The sequence below is a fragment of the Ochotona princeps genome, chromosome 28 (assembly GCF_030435755.1).
Source record: "Ochotona princeps isolate mOchPri1 chromosome 28, mOchPri1.hap1, whole genome shotgun sequence".
In the NCBI taxonomy this organism is placed as follows: domain Eukaryota; kingdom Metazoa; phylum Chordata; class Mammalia; order Lagomorpha; family Ochotonidae; genus Ochotona; species Ochotona princeps.
In genome coordinates this window covers 19,804,457-19,820,605 of record NC_080859.1, presented here as the reverse complement: position 1 = coordinate 19,820,605, position 16,149 = coordinate 19,804,457, and the positions used below count along the sequence as shown (strand labels likewise).

At 39.0% G+C, this 16,149-nt stretch overlaps 1 protein-coding gene across 3 annotated transcripts in view; it reads left to right on the top strand.

Annotated features, from left to right (window-relative positions):
• Nucleotides 1–743, top strand: part of TMEM232 (transmembrane protein 232) — a 151,226-nt gene extending 150,483 nt beyond the window's left edge. Inside the window, exon 14 of one of the 3 annotated variants that reach the window (XM_058656316.1) lies at nt 472–743. In XM_058656316.1, the coding sequence (XP_058512299.1) occupies nt 472–678 (207 nt within the window). In that variant the 3' untranslated portion in view covers nt 679–743. The remainder of the gene's footprint in view (nt 1–471) is intronic. The other 2 variants (XM_058656318.1, XM_058656317.1) reach the window with 2 other exon arrangements.
• The last annotated feature ends 15,406 nt before the right edge of the window (nt 744–16,149 follow it).

Here is a 16,149-nt window from a genome sequence, read left to right as displayed (position 1 = left end):
ATGATCCAGAACAGATTATAACAGAAACCAGCTTGCCGATGCCTGTATATGCACACACATAGTTGGATTCCTTTGGGTTGCCTATGCATAGCTTAGAGAGACAAAGAATAGCACCTCTATTGACAGAGAAGAGGATAGGAAATAACTTCCAACAGTAATCTCATATTATACATATACATATATATAGAATTCAAATGATAGGAACACTATATAAGTCATCACTACAATGAATCTGTTTATATTCATTGTAAACTAAACTGTTTATAAACTGTTTGTATTCATTGCAGCTAAAGTGGAGTAAAAGAATCCTTTCTGAATATTTACTTGAGAACCTCTAAGATCCAAATTGTTTTATATGTAGCAGTCTAATAAAATAGTTAAGTGTTCATAGTATTGATTTTGAGAAAATAAATTAATACAGTTTTTCTTCTTAGATAATCATGTGTAAATGAAATTCCCTCTGTTGTTCAGTGGCAGGAGGAGCTAAGGGTGCGACAGGAAGAAGAAGCATTGTGTGAAGCCAAAGATCGTGAAGACAAAGAATTAGAGGCCAGAAAACACTTCCAAGAAGTAATGAAAAAGAGAGAAGAAAAACTGCACAAGAAAACCAAACCGTATGAACTTCCTCCTAGGACGGAAGCAGTATCGTTAGAAAAGAATGTGACACAGAAAAGTTAAGATTCAAGTGCCCAAAAGTGATTGCATGAGACAAGATGCTCACATGCTATTAAAAAAATTATTGGCATTCTTTTTGAGGTCAATTTTAGAAAATAGTTGTTATCCTGGTACAAGCTGCTTAGTAGTCATTTTTAGTCCCAAATTAATATTAAACCATTAATTACTCACAAGGAAAGCCATTTCAACGGTTAAGCATTTCCAAGACCACAGCTGATGCTGCTATCCATTTGCTCCTGGCTTGTGATTACACCACACACCTGATCAATGATTCTGAGCACTTTTATTTACTGAATGATCAGATGGAAACTACTTACATCTTAATTCACATGTCCCTCTGAATAGAATGAGCATTGACTGATACTCTGTAATTCCTATTATTTAAATAAAGTGAAGTATGCACCCTTTTGGATTTGTGCTCTATGATCAGTTTTTGTGACAGATCTGAACTGAGTGAGCTACTGGGTGTGAGCAGGTCTGGTTGGCTTGATCTTTGATTGATGCCAGAGGAGATTAAGAACTGACAGAGGTGTTACTGTGGCGGATGAGTTTATGAGAATGGTTCTGGCAAGTGCTGAAAGCCTCACTACCAGTTATTGAATGGGTCCTCTAACCTGGAGTCATTTTAAAAATGCTTCACTTTAGCTGAAGTACTTGTTTTCACGTAGAAGAAATAGGTATAATACCTGTGATGTCTTATGTTCCTATTCTGAAAAATCAAGCTTATAATCACACCTTCATTTCACACATTTGATTTGAAACAGCTCCTGTAACAGAAGTCCAAAAACACTTTAAACAACTGCACAGGTCAGGAGAGGAGAAGTTAGGAAAAAGCAATAAGGAATCTACCTGTTTTTTAAAAGAAATGTCCTAACATCATGTTACATTTTGAAAAGTTTGTCTTCTCTCATGGTATTGTCCAAGCTTCAAATGAGATTTTTTTTTCTTTAAATGAAAGCTTCTAAATTTCGAAATGTTGGAAGCTAGCTTTATAAAGTCATATTTTGAGGTTAAATTTGACACATGAATCATATGCATTTAAGGTATTATGCTTTGTTTAAGATAGCAATAACATATGGTGAAACAAATGTTGGGAGAGAGTTCTTATTTTAATGCCATAGGCAGCTGATTCAAATTTATGTTTCTCTTTCAAACTTTTATCTCCTCCTCATGTCCTGATACTGGGTACTTGGAAATATGTCCCCATAGCTCCCCAAATACCTTCATTCATCTCTGTTTTCTGCACATAGGAAAAATTTCTCTGACAGAATCCAGTGCCTTTGCTCTGAATCCCATCCCTTCTGAAACCTTATTTCTTCGACTCTTCACTGTCTCCTTCCACATGAGTTCCCGTCACCTGCTTCTCTCCCCCTCACAGAGGCTGCGATTTCCTCCTTCATCTGGAGTGCTCCGTCCACAGGGTTACTGCCGACATCAACCTCAGCAGACACAGGCTGTCCTTCGGAGTCACAACCTTTTCATTGACTTGTGGGAAGAAATACCACTGGATTTGAAATTCTCAGAAAGGAACATCGAGCCATAGCTGCCACTGACGAGAATCTCTGAAACGTATTGTGCAGGGCCTGCAGTTTTGATGCTACACCGGTGGAAAAAGTCTGGAGCCTCCAACACCTCAATCGCATAGGCATCCAGGGACATGCTGCCTTGCAGCTTCCCACTGCAGACCTGCCCCACTGCAGACCTGCCGCACTGCAGACCTGCCCCACTGCAGACCTGCCCCACAGCAGACCTGCCCCACTGCAGACCTGCCCCACAGCAGATCTGCCGCACTGCAGACCTGCCGCACTGCAGACCTGCCCCACTGCAGACCTGCCCCACTGCAGACCTGCCCCACAGCAGATCTGCCCCACTGCAGACCTGCCCCACTGCAGACCTGCCCCACTGCAGACCTGCCCCACAGCAGATCTGCCCCACTGCAGACCTGCCCCACTGCAGACCTGCCCCACAGCAGACTTGCCCCACTACAGACCTGCCCCACAGCAGACCTGCCCCACTACAGACCTGCCCCACTGCAGACCTGCCGCACTGCAGACCTGCCCCACTGCAGACCTGCCGCACTGTAGACCTGCCCCACTGCAGACCTGCCCCACTGCAGACCTGCCCCACTGCACACCTGCTCCACAGAAGACCTGCCGCACTGTAGACCTGCCGCACTGCAGACCTGCCCCACTGCAGACCTGCCGCACTGTAGACCTGCCCCACTGCAGACCTGCCCCACTGCACACCTGCTCCACAGAAGACCTGCCGCACTGTAGACCTGCCGCACTGCAGACCTGCCCCACTGCAGACCTGCGTTTTAGTTTTTTCCTCTGTTATACCTAGTTTATTCCTGCTTATTCACTTGCTTTTCTCACGGCCACACTTTTCTTCGTATTTCCAGGGCACTGTTGTGTTTTTCCCATCCATATTCATGCCTGTTTCACACATTACCAGGAAGAATAAAAGGAGCGATGGTTAGTCGGAATCTTCATGCTTTTATTCTTAAATTATTTTTAAAAAATTCTTAAAATTTGGTAACGTGTACCTCTCGTGGTTACCCTCCTCTGTCTTCAGTTCTTCCTGCAGCAGCGTAGATCGTGGCTTAGAGATGTGTGTCTACATTCAAGTCATGGATCCCGTTAGTTGTGAAACAGCCGGCAAATCCTGAGCCCAGTGCACTTCGGTGTACTCACTTACAAAATGGACATGTTCTGTGTACAGAATATATTAGCTAATTAGCAAAATAACACTGTTAGTTCTTTCAGCAGAATTTATTATAATGAATTATTTTAAAAGGTGAAAGAAGGCCAAGGGAGATAAGAACAAACATATAAACAACAGACCATGAGTGAAATAAGCCATGCCAAAGAAGACAAATACCACATTTTCTCCCTTAAATGTGGGAGCTTAAAAAAAAAAAAGCTATTAATTTTGCTGTAAATACAGCATCTTGTCAAGCTTTGTTTTAAATGTCAAACAACTTGATGGAAGTTATAGACTACTACAATATTAGTGATTTGTGAGTATTTTAAAATCTACTTTGTATGAATAAAGTTGAACATGGTTTCATTTGATGGTTACAGCCCCTGCCTATTTTTCTACTAGAATGTAATTTTTTTTGATTTAATGAATCCTTTATCTCATAGAGCCACTAAATCTTTGACTAGATAACCCATAAAATACATTATCTCCCAAAATTACAATAAATAAACGAAATGGCTTCAGGAAACCTCTGCTGCCGCTAAGGCCTCAAGCACAGTATGAGCATGTCTGGCCTGTAGGGGGCGCTGAGCGCAGTGGAATCCGGCCCAGGATAGGAAGGCTCTACCCGCCTTGGTGTTTCTGAAGTGCACAACTCTGGCCAGATCTGGGGGAAGGCAGGAAGGCATGCAAGTGGGAGGAGATTGTTGACTGAAGAAAGTACCCTTCATGAAAATGAGAAGAGTCAAGTTCCCAAGCAGAAGGAACATGAGTGAGAATGCCTCTAATTGTTGTATCTGTGATTGAGTGATAAAACCTATCGCCTCTCCTTTGGGCTATGTGCAAAGCGTGATGCTCTGTCCTAATGCCTCCTGCGGAGGGCCTGCTGGTAGTGCTCTAAGCCACCTCGCACTTCTGAATCTCAACTTGACTGCTGGAAACTCCATGTCTGTGCATCTCCTCATGTTAATATTGGCTAATTCTCCAGCAGATGCTTCAGAAACTCAGAGCATTTTAAATGATCATCTCCCATAACATAAATTCATATAATTGCATGCATAGTTTTATAAATTTTGCTGATGACTTGATTACTATTGAACAACATGAATTTTCATGGTGCCATAGACTTCGGAGAAAATTTGACCTTAATGCTATTCAAATTCATCTTTTCCTCCAAACACTCTGAAGGATCTATTTACATGATACATGGTGCTTTTTAAAAATGTATTTATTCCTGCTTCTTTGGAAAGCCAAAAACAAAAAGACATGTAGTTTCAAAGTATTTTTAGTTAAAATTTTTGGGGGGGTTATTCAATTGCCAAATGAAGTGCTTCAAGTTGATTTCATTTTGTATAGGAAGTAATCTTCTTGGATGAATTAATGAATGAGGTAGAAATTCAATATCTTAGAATCCACCAGGGCCACTTTTAACTAGTAAGCAGTACTTCAAGTTTTAAAGAAATAGAAGCTCTGAACAGACCAAACTGTTCACCTGTTTCTGCAGTTTCCTTTGATTTCCTTATCAAAAACTTGGCAATCAAATCAATGAGGAGAGCACATGTCACACAAGGGCCCCATTTCCCCTTTGCTGGTGACAGTTTCATCGTCAAGGATTATAATTTTTTCTAAGAGAGAGGTTTATTTTGCGCTTTAATCAGATGACAAGACAAGTGAAGCAAAAATAGATTGCAACTTTATTGGTTTATTGCCAGGCACATAAAGGCAGTATAAACAAAAACAAAACCAAACCACCGAGTCTGTGGAGGAAATATCTGAAAATGTCCTTGTGCGTGATGCGCAGGGAGTCTGGATGGGTCCCATGTCAGCAGGAAGTCAGGGGCAACTTCCTGCTGCAGAGCCTCTAGTGGCTGATGCCAGCTGAGTGAATTCTCGCAGAGCAGTGCAGTTACACTGAGATGTGTCTCAAGTGGTGATTTGAAGACCTTGCCATTTATCGCACCCTGCCTCCCAGGAGGTGTATTATACCAGATTACAAATGTCAGCCTCAGCCGGCAAACTTTTATACCTATATCATCTCATTTTTCTAGCAACACATGGCTGTCAATGTGAGTTTCAGACAGAGTGAAGTAATGGGCTTCCTTGAGACATCAGACCCCTTTGCTCACCTACATAGCGTTGATTACAAGAGAAATCTCTTGTCAAAACAGCGTCCCGTATCTGAGTGGCAGTTCCATTTCCCATCCAGCCTCCTGCTACAGCTCTTGGGAAGATAGTAGTTGATGATCCAAATATTTGGGCTCTTGCTACCCACACGAGACACCTGAATGAAGTTTTTGGTTCCCGGCTTCAGACTGGCTCAGACCCAACATGCTAGACCACTGCACCAGGCCCGCTGTTATGACTTATTTAAAATTTCTGGGTCCGGCACAGTAGCCTAGTAACTAAAGTCCTTGTCTTGCATGCCCTTGGATGGCATATGGGCTCTGGTTCATGTCTCGGTGGCACTGCTGCCCATTCAGCTCCCTGGTTGTGCCCTGGGAAAGCAGTGAAAGATGGCCCAAAGTTTTGAGATCCTGCATCCATGCAGGTCACCTGGAAGAGGTTTCTGGCTCCTGGCTTTGGATCAACTCCAGCCGTTGCGGTCACTTGGGGAGTGAACCTGTGGACAGAGGATCTTCCTCTCTGTCTCTCCTCCTCTCTATATATATCTTGACTTTCCAATAAAAATAAATATTTTTTTAAAATTCTGTTTTTTTCTACTTACAATTAGTACATCCAGCATTTAATAACATTAATTTAGTTATTTCCTTTTCTATCAGGCTTTCCGCTATTTTTCCTAGGAAGCAGTTGTTAATACCTCAAGGTTTTGAATACCTGCCAGTCATACAGGAGACTTGGATGGAGTTCTTGGTTCTTGGCTTCACATAGGTCCAGCCCTGGCTGTTTGGGCCTCTTGGGGAGTGAGTCAGAGAACAGAAGACCTCTGTGTTCTCTTTGTAATGAACTCTCTCTCTCTCTCTCTTTCTCCTGCCTTTCAAACATATTTAAAAAGGATAATGCACATTTTCCGTGAACATTTTGAAAACTTCTCATAACCTAAATATTTCTATATTAGTCTGATTAGATGCAGTTTTCATTCATTCAAAAAATATTTCTGGACTGCTTGGTGGTTTTTAGGTACTCTCATCATTACTAGGGGCATAGCAATAATTCCTAACAGAAAATATGTATTACAGTTACTAAAATTTTATATATATATATATAAATGTGTGTGTGTGTAAAACAAACACCACTTGAGGTGGTATAGATTTAGGTGGGAGTGCAAGCACCAAGTCTGGAGCATGTGTTCAGGGACAGATTTGCTAAGGATTTCCACAAGGATGAGATTGCAGTGAGAGAGAGCCATGGGATTGTCCTGGGGAATGGCATTCCAGACTAGGGGAACAGGTGAATCACCCCTATGCCAAGCATTTCTGCATCGTACTCAATATGTTGGCTTCTTTTTCTTTTGAGGCCAAGAGTAAGATGGTTTTATTGACCCCTTGTGTGGTGGTAGAGCAAAGGTTAACTCTCAGTGAGGTAATATGCACTGCTTCTGTGTTGAAGCACAAGCTTTTTTCCTTTAGCCTTCAGAATGGTAATTGATGTCTAAGATAATACATGTTCTATCACCCCCTAATGAAAACGATAGGCTTCAAAAAGCAAAGTCTGTTCTTTTAAAAAGATATTATTTAAATTTTACAGCATGATAACTGAACTTGATACATGTTCAACGGGTGGCGATCAGATCTGGATGGTCATCATTCCATTTCTTTAATTATTGAATTTTTTTTTTTACCAATAATCGTGCATATTTACGGGATATAGTGGGACATGTCAATACATGCCCTCCATGTGTACGGACTAAATCAGCGTCCTTGGCATTTTCCCATCTTTGTCTTTACTGAATAATTTGAGCTTTGAGCATCCTCTCCTCTATTCACCTAGAAAATGCAAAAGATTGTACTGTGGCTGGTGTTGTGTTGTTGTACATCATGTTGCCAGCTGCAATGCCAGTGTCACATATGGAGAAACCAGCATATGGACAATTTCTCTCTTTTAGTCTCCCCTTTTCTCTATATAACTCTTCAAATAAATAAATAAGCCGGGCCCAGCGGCATGGCCTAGCGGCTAAAGTCCTCGCCTTGAAAGCCCCGGGATCCCATATGGGCTCCGGTTCTAGTCCCGGCAGCTCCACTCCCCATCCAGCTCCCTGCCTGTGGCCTGGGAAAGCAGTTGAGGACGGCCCAAAGCTTTGGGACCCTGCACCCATGTGGGAGACCTGGAAGAGGTTCCAGGTTCCCGGCTCCAGATCGGCTCGCACTGGCCCGTTGCGGCTCACTTGGGGAGTGAAACATTGGACGGAAGATCTTCCTGTCTCTCCTCCTCTCTGTATATCTGATTTTGTAATAAAAATAATAAAAAAAATAAGCCATAATACAACTAATTACGATCTATAGTTAGCCCATTATTTTGTATAAAGCTGAATTTATTCTTTGTATTTAACTGTTACATGGTACTCATGACCAATCTTCCTCAAACTTTCCACCATCTACCTCCCAGATTTTGGAAATCATCGTTCTAATTTCGTATCAACTATTTTTCCAGATTTCACCAGTCTTGACATGTGTTGTTTATTTCACTTAACATAATTTTCTTTTATTTCATCCATTTTATTGCAAATGACAGGATTTCATTATTTCTATGGTTGAGTAATATGCTATTGCATATACATGTTACATATTCATTATCCAATCACCTGAGAATTGCACATTGGTTAATTAAGTACTTCATAGTGTCTGTTTTAAGAACTTAAGAATTTGGAGATATATTTTAGTGTAGAATAACCCTGAGTTACTTGATGTGATAGGAGTGAGTTTGGTAACTTTTAGGAAAAATTAGTAAAGCTCCCAGGTGGAGAAGAAGCCCCAGAAGGACGAGAGGGAGGTAAGCTTGAGATAAACGCTTGAGTTCAATCAGCTAACCGTGCTTTCATGGTTTCAGGCTTGGAGTTTTTGCTGAATATCGCAAAATCATGTAGGAAGATGATGAAACAAACACAAAATTTTAGCTCATCTGTAATGCTTTGAAGCACACATTTAAAATGCAAAAATTGCTTTCTTTTGAAAGTAACATTTAACATACCAAAGGTCTAACATGTTTTGTTCAAAACTTGACACATGATAAAATTATGATTTATGAGATGAAAAATTTGATCTTAAATCAGCATCTGTTTAAATTAAAGCCAATATGAATCTAACTGTTCATTTGAAACACTTAAAAATGTCTGAAACAGATAAATTCAGCTGATATACACAAAATTAAAAACCATAAATTCTTTTTTTTTCTTTTTTTTTCTTTTTTTTTAAATTATTTATTATTTAACTTCATTAATTACATTGTATTATGTGACACAGTTACATAGATACTTGGGTTCTCCCACCCCTCCCCAAACCCTCCCACCATGGTGGATTCCTCCACCTTGTTGCATAACCACAGCTCAAGTTCAGTTGAGATTCCCCCATTGCAAGCGTATACCAAACATAGAGTCCAGCATCTTATTGTCCAGTCAAGTTCAACGGCTTCTTAGGTATACCATAAATTCTTAAAGTTTACTTAAGTGTCTGAAAGTTTATCAGAGAAAGTGTGTTATAAATAAAAATTCACAAGATTTTATGCTACAGAATTTTTTGTCACTATTGTTCTATTCAAACAGAGAGAGTCTGAGCATTTTGTTGTTACCATCAGTATTCAATGGCCTTGATGTTTTTCTACCCAATGATAAATTCAGGTGTTTGACCTATCAATAATCAGGCTTGCTGCAACCCAAGCAAGAGAGGTGGAAATTACAACAGAGCCCTGGGGTGCCCGTGCAAGGTATACAGGTATTGTATGGTCTGCATTCACTTTGTAGCTGCCATATCAATGGAAGCGAAAATAGGTTTGATTGGTGTTGGCAACAGCTTGCCTCTAACAATACTTTCAAGAGATGTGTTTTGTTCAGGGTTGAATTCCCAATTATTTCCTGCTATGGGAAGCAGGATAAAACAAAGTATCCAGCATCACATGTAATTAGTTTTTCTTGTGGCTTGTGTTTCTCATGTTAAAATACTGCTCCTTTTATAGGTAAATGGGAAAAAAATCCTCCTTATTCTTGCATTAATATTCTTGAAAACTGAATGGATTCATTTGACCACAAATTCTATTTTGTAAAATATTTTATGTGTTATTTATTATTTCAAAAAGAGACAGAAAAGTACCTTCTATTCAAAAATAGTTCACTCTGTAAATGTTCTCACAAGCCAACACTGGGCCTGAAATGAGCCAGGCCAAAGCCATGAGCTAGAAATTGAATGTGGGTCTACCATGGACGAGTGGCATTGGTTCAACTATTTGAGCCAACTATCTGAGCCACCTACTGCTTTCCCAGATGCTCATTTGCAGGCAGCTGGAATCAGAATCTAACTCATGAGTCAAGCCTTGACACTATGGTGTTGGCTGTAGTTGTGTCCAGGAGTATCCCAACCATTGTGCTATATGCCTGTCTCGTGGTATATATGCCTTTTTCTGTGCCTCAGCAGTCAAAGCTCTGCTGAGTTATGAGCACTGAAGAGACATGACGTGATACAAGGATATAAAAGGATTGAGAGCTTGAGATGCTACATGAAGCCTATATTAAGCAATTTGTTCTTCATCCCGTAAGTCATGTTTCTTTACCATTACTTAAATATTATGGTACTCGTACAGAGCAGGGCACACCCATGTTCACAGCAGCATCATTCACAATACTACAAGAGTAGGTCCTTCCCAGATGTTCACTAGTGAAAGAATAATGTATATATGCCATCATCTACTACTGAGTATTAAGATTGAACGAATTTTTGACATTTCAACATCAGTGGACTTTTATTAAGGGAAAGACAAGAGTCACACGAAGAGGGAGGGTACTCAAAAAGTTCCTGGAAATGAGAATTATGACAAAATTATGTATGGATTTAAAAAACATTTGCATAATAATTAATTTTTATTTCCTTTTTTCTGTAATTTTTGAAGTACCCTAATTGTGTGCTTCCACTTATATGAACTTTTGAAAGTATTCAATAGAAAGCAGAATGGTGGTTTCAAGGTAGTAGTGGAGAAAGAAATAAAGAACTGTTGTTTAGTAAGTATAGACTAAGTTTTTGCAAGGAGAATTTCTGAAGATCATTTGCTTAATAATGTGAATTTATTAAAACTACCAGAATGATCGTATAGAATGATTGGGCTTCTGAGTTTTTGCTGTTTGCATTCTATCATAATGAAAAATAAATTTTTAAAAGTGCATTTTAAGAAGGGAAAACCTATGACTATCAAGAAGAAAGAAAGGAGGTACCTTTGTTGAGCAGAACAATGAAGAAACAAGACATTGAAAATGTTATGTCCCTGAATCACGGAAATGTGGAGTAAAGAGAAAAGCAACATGGCTATGGCAGAGTTCCACTATATGTGCGCATGTTTCCCCCCTTGAAATATATGCTGACATCACAATTTTTGGACACTGAAAACCCAAACAACCCCAGGACAGCTGTTCTGAGGGCATCACCCCCCTACACACATGCCATGGTAAATGACAGTATGGTAGCAATTCATATGATTGAAATCCGGTAGCAAGACAGGAAGTCAGAGAGCTACTGGGATCTCATGAGAAATATGTAATGTGTCCCCAAGTCCCTGAAAACCTTCATCTGACTTCAATCTTAAAGACCCCACCACCTTTCACCGTCAACACTCTGGGGAGCCACTTTCAATTCCCAGCCCTTGCCAGACATTCCTAAATCACATTAAACCACAGAAGTGGATTGAGGAAAAACATTGCATCACTTACTAGAAGAGCAAAAACAGAAACCTATTTTATTTATTTTTTTTTTTTTGCGTACTTTCTGCAGTATAAGGAAGTTTCTGATCTCACTATATGTGGATTCCTCCAGGATTTTCATACTGTGTGCCTGTCACAGTAGGAGTTGGAATAAGAATGTAAATAAAGGGCCATATGCCAGGGTGCATAAATATTTAAATGATCCTAATGTATCTAATAATCTGTTAAATAAAACACATCTGTCCTATTACACTGAAAACTCTTCTTTCACAATAAACTAGAAGGCTCAACTCAATGTTTTTCTTTTTAAATTCACATATAATTTTCATACATGTTTATGAAAGGTGATATAACAGTTTGATATATATAGCATGTAATAATCAAATCAGATTATTTTGTATTCATTGTTAAATGTTACCATTTTTTAAATAAGAAATTCAAAATTCCTGTCCTCTAGTTCTTTATCAACTAGATAATAACTAATGAATTGTTACGAACTGCAGTCACTGCTCAGTGTCTCCTCACATGACAGCCAGACGCAAACGAACAGCTATCGTGGAACTCTGAACAGGAATCTGTTGAACAGGGAAACGGACTGTTCCACCAGCTTCTGTTTCATTTGATTTTTAGTCCTGCTGTCTTTGTCCTGTGTGAGGCACAATGCATGTGTGTTTTGTCACCCTGGTACATAACGATCGACTCAGGTCAAATGATGTGGACCTCAGCATCACGGGCCGACCTTCCTGGTGTTTGGATTTGAAGCCAGGCAATCTAGTATGGGACACAAGTATCTTGGTTTTAACAATTTGTATCTTTTTTTTTTTTTTAGTTTCATCTCTTTAAAATATTTTCTTTCTCATTTAATTCTTCACTGACTCAGAGATAATGCAGCAGCACCATTTTTGTCAAGAAGATTCTTGATTCTTTTTCATCTTTTTAGCAACACATTAGTCATTTAGTAGCATGTTATTTAACTTCATGGCATTGTAAATTTCTATTTTTCTTCATGTTGTTGATTTTGTATTGTGGCTTTTCATTTATAGTATAGTAACTGTGCAGTGGAGACCATCATATTAAGACATGAGGTTGCAATGCAGTATGCATCTCTCCTTCCAGATCAAAGATGGACTCCCAATAAAACTGTTAACTATATCTTGACAATAGGATGCTGGACTCTCTGCCATTGTAATGATGGACATATGACTGTTTATGAAGAACTATACTGTAGTAATAATATAGGGGAACTCAGTGGTCAGAGGCGGGAAGGGAAATCCTAGGACCTATGGAACTGTATCATAAAATGATAATAATAAAGATAAAAGGAGTAAAAAAAGAATATATTCATTTTGTCTAAATTTTCAGAACTGTAGTCGTAAAAATGTAAGCTTTCTCTTATTTCGAAGGCCATGATTTAATTAAGGGTAATGTCTACATAGTGAAATGAATGGATTAAAGGGTCCAGTTTAATTAGCATTTTCAAATGTAAATGCCAGTGTATGAGACCCTAATAAAATATCAGAACATTTATAACACCCTTTAGGGTTCCTTGTGCTTACTAAAGGATAAGTAGTATTCAGATTAGATACAGATTAATTCTGCCTCCTCTAAAACTGTATGTAAATGGGCACATACAGTACTCTGTCTTTTGAAGGTGGTCCGTTTCAATCAGCACAACCATTTCTGGTTCATTTGTATTTTTTGTTTAATGTAGTTCCCGCTATACTACATGTTATCTCTTACTCCACTGCATGATTGCATCAAATCTTACTTATCCACTTTCCTGTCGATGGTTGCTCCTAGTTTGGACAATAGACATTCTAATTAAAAAGTTTTTGTGAATAAACATTTTCACTTCAAGTTGATATGCATTTGGACTACAATATCTGGGTTATGAATAGATGAAAGTTGATCCATATAAGAAAATGTCAAGTACTTTCTGTAGTTGCTGTATCATTTTGTAACTGTTCTGGAAGCATAAGAGGTTTCTACCCATGCCCTATTTTCACCAATATTTACAGTAATCAATGACTCCTCTACCTTCTGGCTTATATTCATAATTCATACCATTGTTTCTATGGATGTATTGTCTCCTTTGCTCCTCTGTCTGCTTTTAAGTTTTTCTCTTTGGTCTTCAATAGCTTAATTACAATGTATCTCAGTGGGATTTTTTTTTACTCCACTTCAGTGATGTTAAGGTTTTGGACCTGTGGATGGCTATTTGCTTATGAATTTTAATTGGCTACTATTTATAAAACATGGTTTTGCTTCTTTCTTTCCTCTTTTTATAAGGTTCTAAAAATCTACATATCTGTTTAATAATTCTCAGATATTCCCCCCAAATTAATTTTCTCCTTTTTGGTCACTGTGCTCATCAGATATTTTCTGTTCATCTATCTTTAAGTTCACTGAATCTTTCTGCACAATTTTCTTCAAGATTTATTCAATGCATTTATATTTTAAAATTTTATAATTTTCCATTTTAGAATTTTAATTGATGCCTCTTTAAGAACTTCCTTTTTTCTTCCAAATTACTCCATTTCTTTATTCATTTTATCCATAATTTGCTGTAAATTGCTTAACATAGTTTGCATAATTATGTTTAATTCTGGATATGCTTAATCTATTATCCAAGAATGTCTCATTCCACTTATACTTTTCCTCTTGGTAATGGGATTTACTTTCCTATTCCATCTTATATCTTGAAAAGATTTATTATATACTGAATATTGTGTGTGAAATAGCAACGTATGTTTTTCATCTGTTTTGCTTCTTTGTTGGCGAGTGCCAGCAGTGCCCTATTTGGCACTCAGGAAAAGGGGTCTGGCGCCCAGGAGCTTTGTAGTCGAGCTGACCTTGTACAGTGTTGGAGCCTTGTACTCACATGAACTGAACTTGCTCCTGGTGTCCCATGTTGCCACTCGTATTTCAAACACAGACAAGTTAAGAAGGGCAGTGGCACTGCTGGCAATCGCCAACAAAGAAGCCGAACAGATGAAAAACATAGAAGTTTCAAGTTTTAAAACTTAAACAAACTTCTATCACATTTCCTTTTGGTTAAATGACCCACAATGTGTTTGATTTGTTTGCAACCAAAGAAATCAACTCATGAAACTGTAGCACATTGGTCAGGTGATAGATGATTCTAAAGATAATTAGCTACTACATTGGTGATCTCATAAATGCTTTGGTGTTCTCTATTAAGCCCAAGGTGAACACTGAATATCTACAAATTACTGCTTTTCAAAAACTTTTGGGTTATGTTTTTAAATACAAGTTCACAGTATTACACTAGATCCAACTTGGTTTTGAATTCATCAACTAAAACCCCTATTCATTCCTAATGTGATCCTTCCCTTCAGGATAAATAATTCTTCTGTTTTTAAGAAATTTTTGTAGCAAGTCTACTGCATCACAAACTTCATCTATCCTCTGATATTTTTTCTAAATCTCCTGAGCTGCGACTTGTCCCTGGCAGCTCTGTCAATCAGTAGTTTTAGCTTCTGACAAACTATAAGTAGCTGAAACTGAAGGTCAAAATAAGAATATGGGACAACCTTTGTCATTTCAGAAAATCTAGAGTGGAAACGAGTGTCTATTCTGAGACACCTCTGTGATTGGTAGTTTTTATCTAACTCAGAGAACTATTCTTTTTGGAGGAAATGCTCTAGTGTATTTTAGCACTAAGATCTGTTCTGCCTTCCCAAAGTGTAAATAAGTTTTCTCATTCTGTTCACAGCCCAAGAATTTTGTTACCCAAAATTTTCTTGGGAAATAAAGTACAAAGATGGAGACTTTTATCTTTGTACTGCAGCCTCCTATCTCTTATGTAAGGTGTCAGATTGACAGCCAGTGTTGCTGTCTCCACAAAAGGCAATCTGTAGAAAACATATCAAAAACAAAGGGAGCTACTTTCTATTTCTCCAGACACTGCAGGACTTTGAGACTGGAGTCCATGGCCAGATTACAGTGAACAGGTCTTGCTGGGGGGGAATTCTCTGTGTTTCTGGCAATAGTGTCCTGTTCTTCTGTGTTTCCTTTTAGAAAAGTATTCCCCAACCCTCATGTGCATTGTTGTACAGGTGCTGCCAATCAAAGCATACTAACCTCCCACTGGGATGAATGTCCTTCTCTCTAGCCCACATATGCATCTTGCATTTGAGTCTCAAGCTAATGAATGGAATAATAATAACGCAAAAACCATTCCGTGACAATGCTTGTCATCCAAAGCGTTTACAAAACTGTCTTAATGTCTGCCCTCCAGCTTTGCTGAGCTGTGCTCCTGCACTGCTGAGCCTGGTTCTGCCTTGTTTGTCAGTCCACAAACTTCTATCACATTTCCTTTTGGTTAAATGACCCACAATGTGTTTGATTTGCTTGCAACCAAAGAAACCCAACTCATGAAACTGTAGCAAGTTGGTCAGGTGATAGATGGTTCTAAAGATAATTAGCTACTACATTGGATACCTCTGCTTTCTAAGTGGTGCAAATACTAACTTTTATATCTAGATTAAATTTCTGAAAGGATCCTTTAAGTATAGGTCAATACTTTGGGAGGTGGCTGTAAGAAGACAGAAATGATTTAGTCAGAGAAGCACCTGGTGCAACAAAAGAAAACCACAGATCCCTGAGGCAGGGGAATCTGGGTGCCCTCACATTCAGAGGAGTGGAAAGCAAGACTGCAAGCTGAAACCTCAGTGAGAAAGAACAGATGGATGAGTTTGCTACAGTGCTTCCCACTGCAGGGAGAAAGAAGTCCTCTCTCTTTTCAGCATCCATCCCTGATAGTGACATGCTTGACTCTAGGGAGAGTCTCAATGTTCCTGGCATACCAAACAGCAGCTGAAACTCACCCTCCTTCTGGGAAAACAAGCAACCACAGTGACCCCCAGGAGGCCGTTTGTCCTTCAAACAGACCGCAA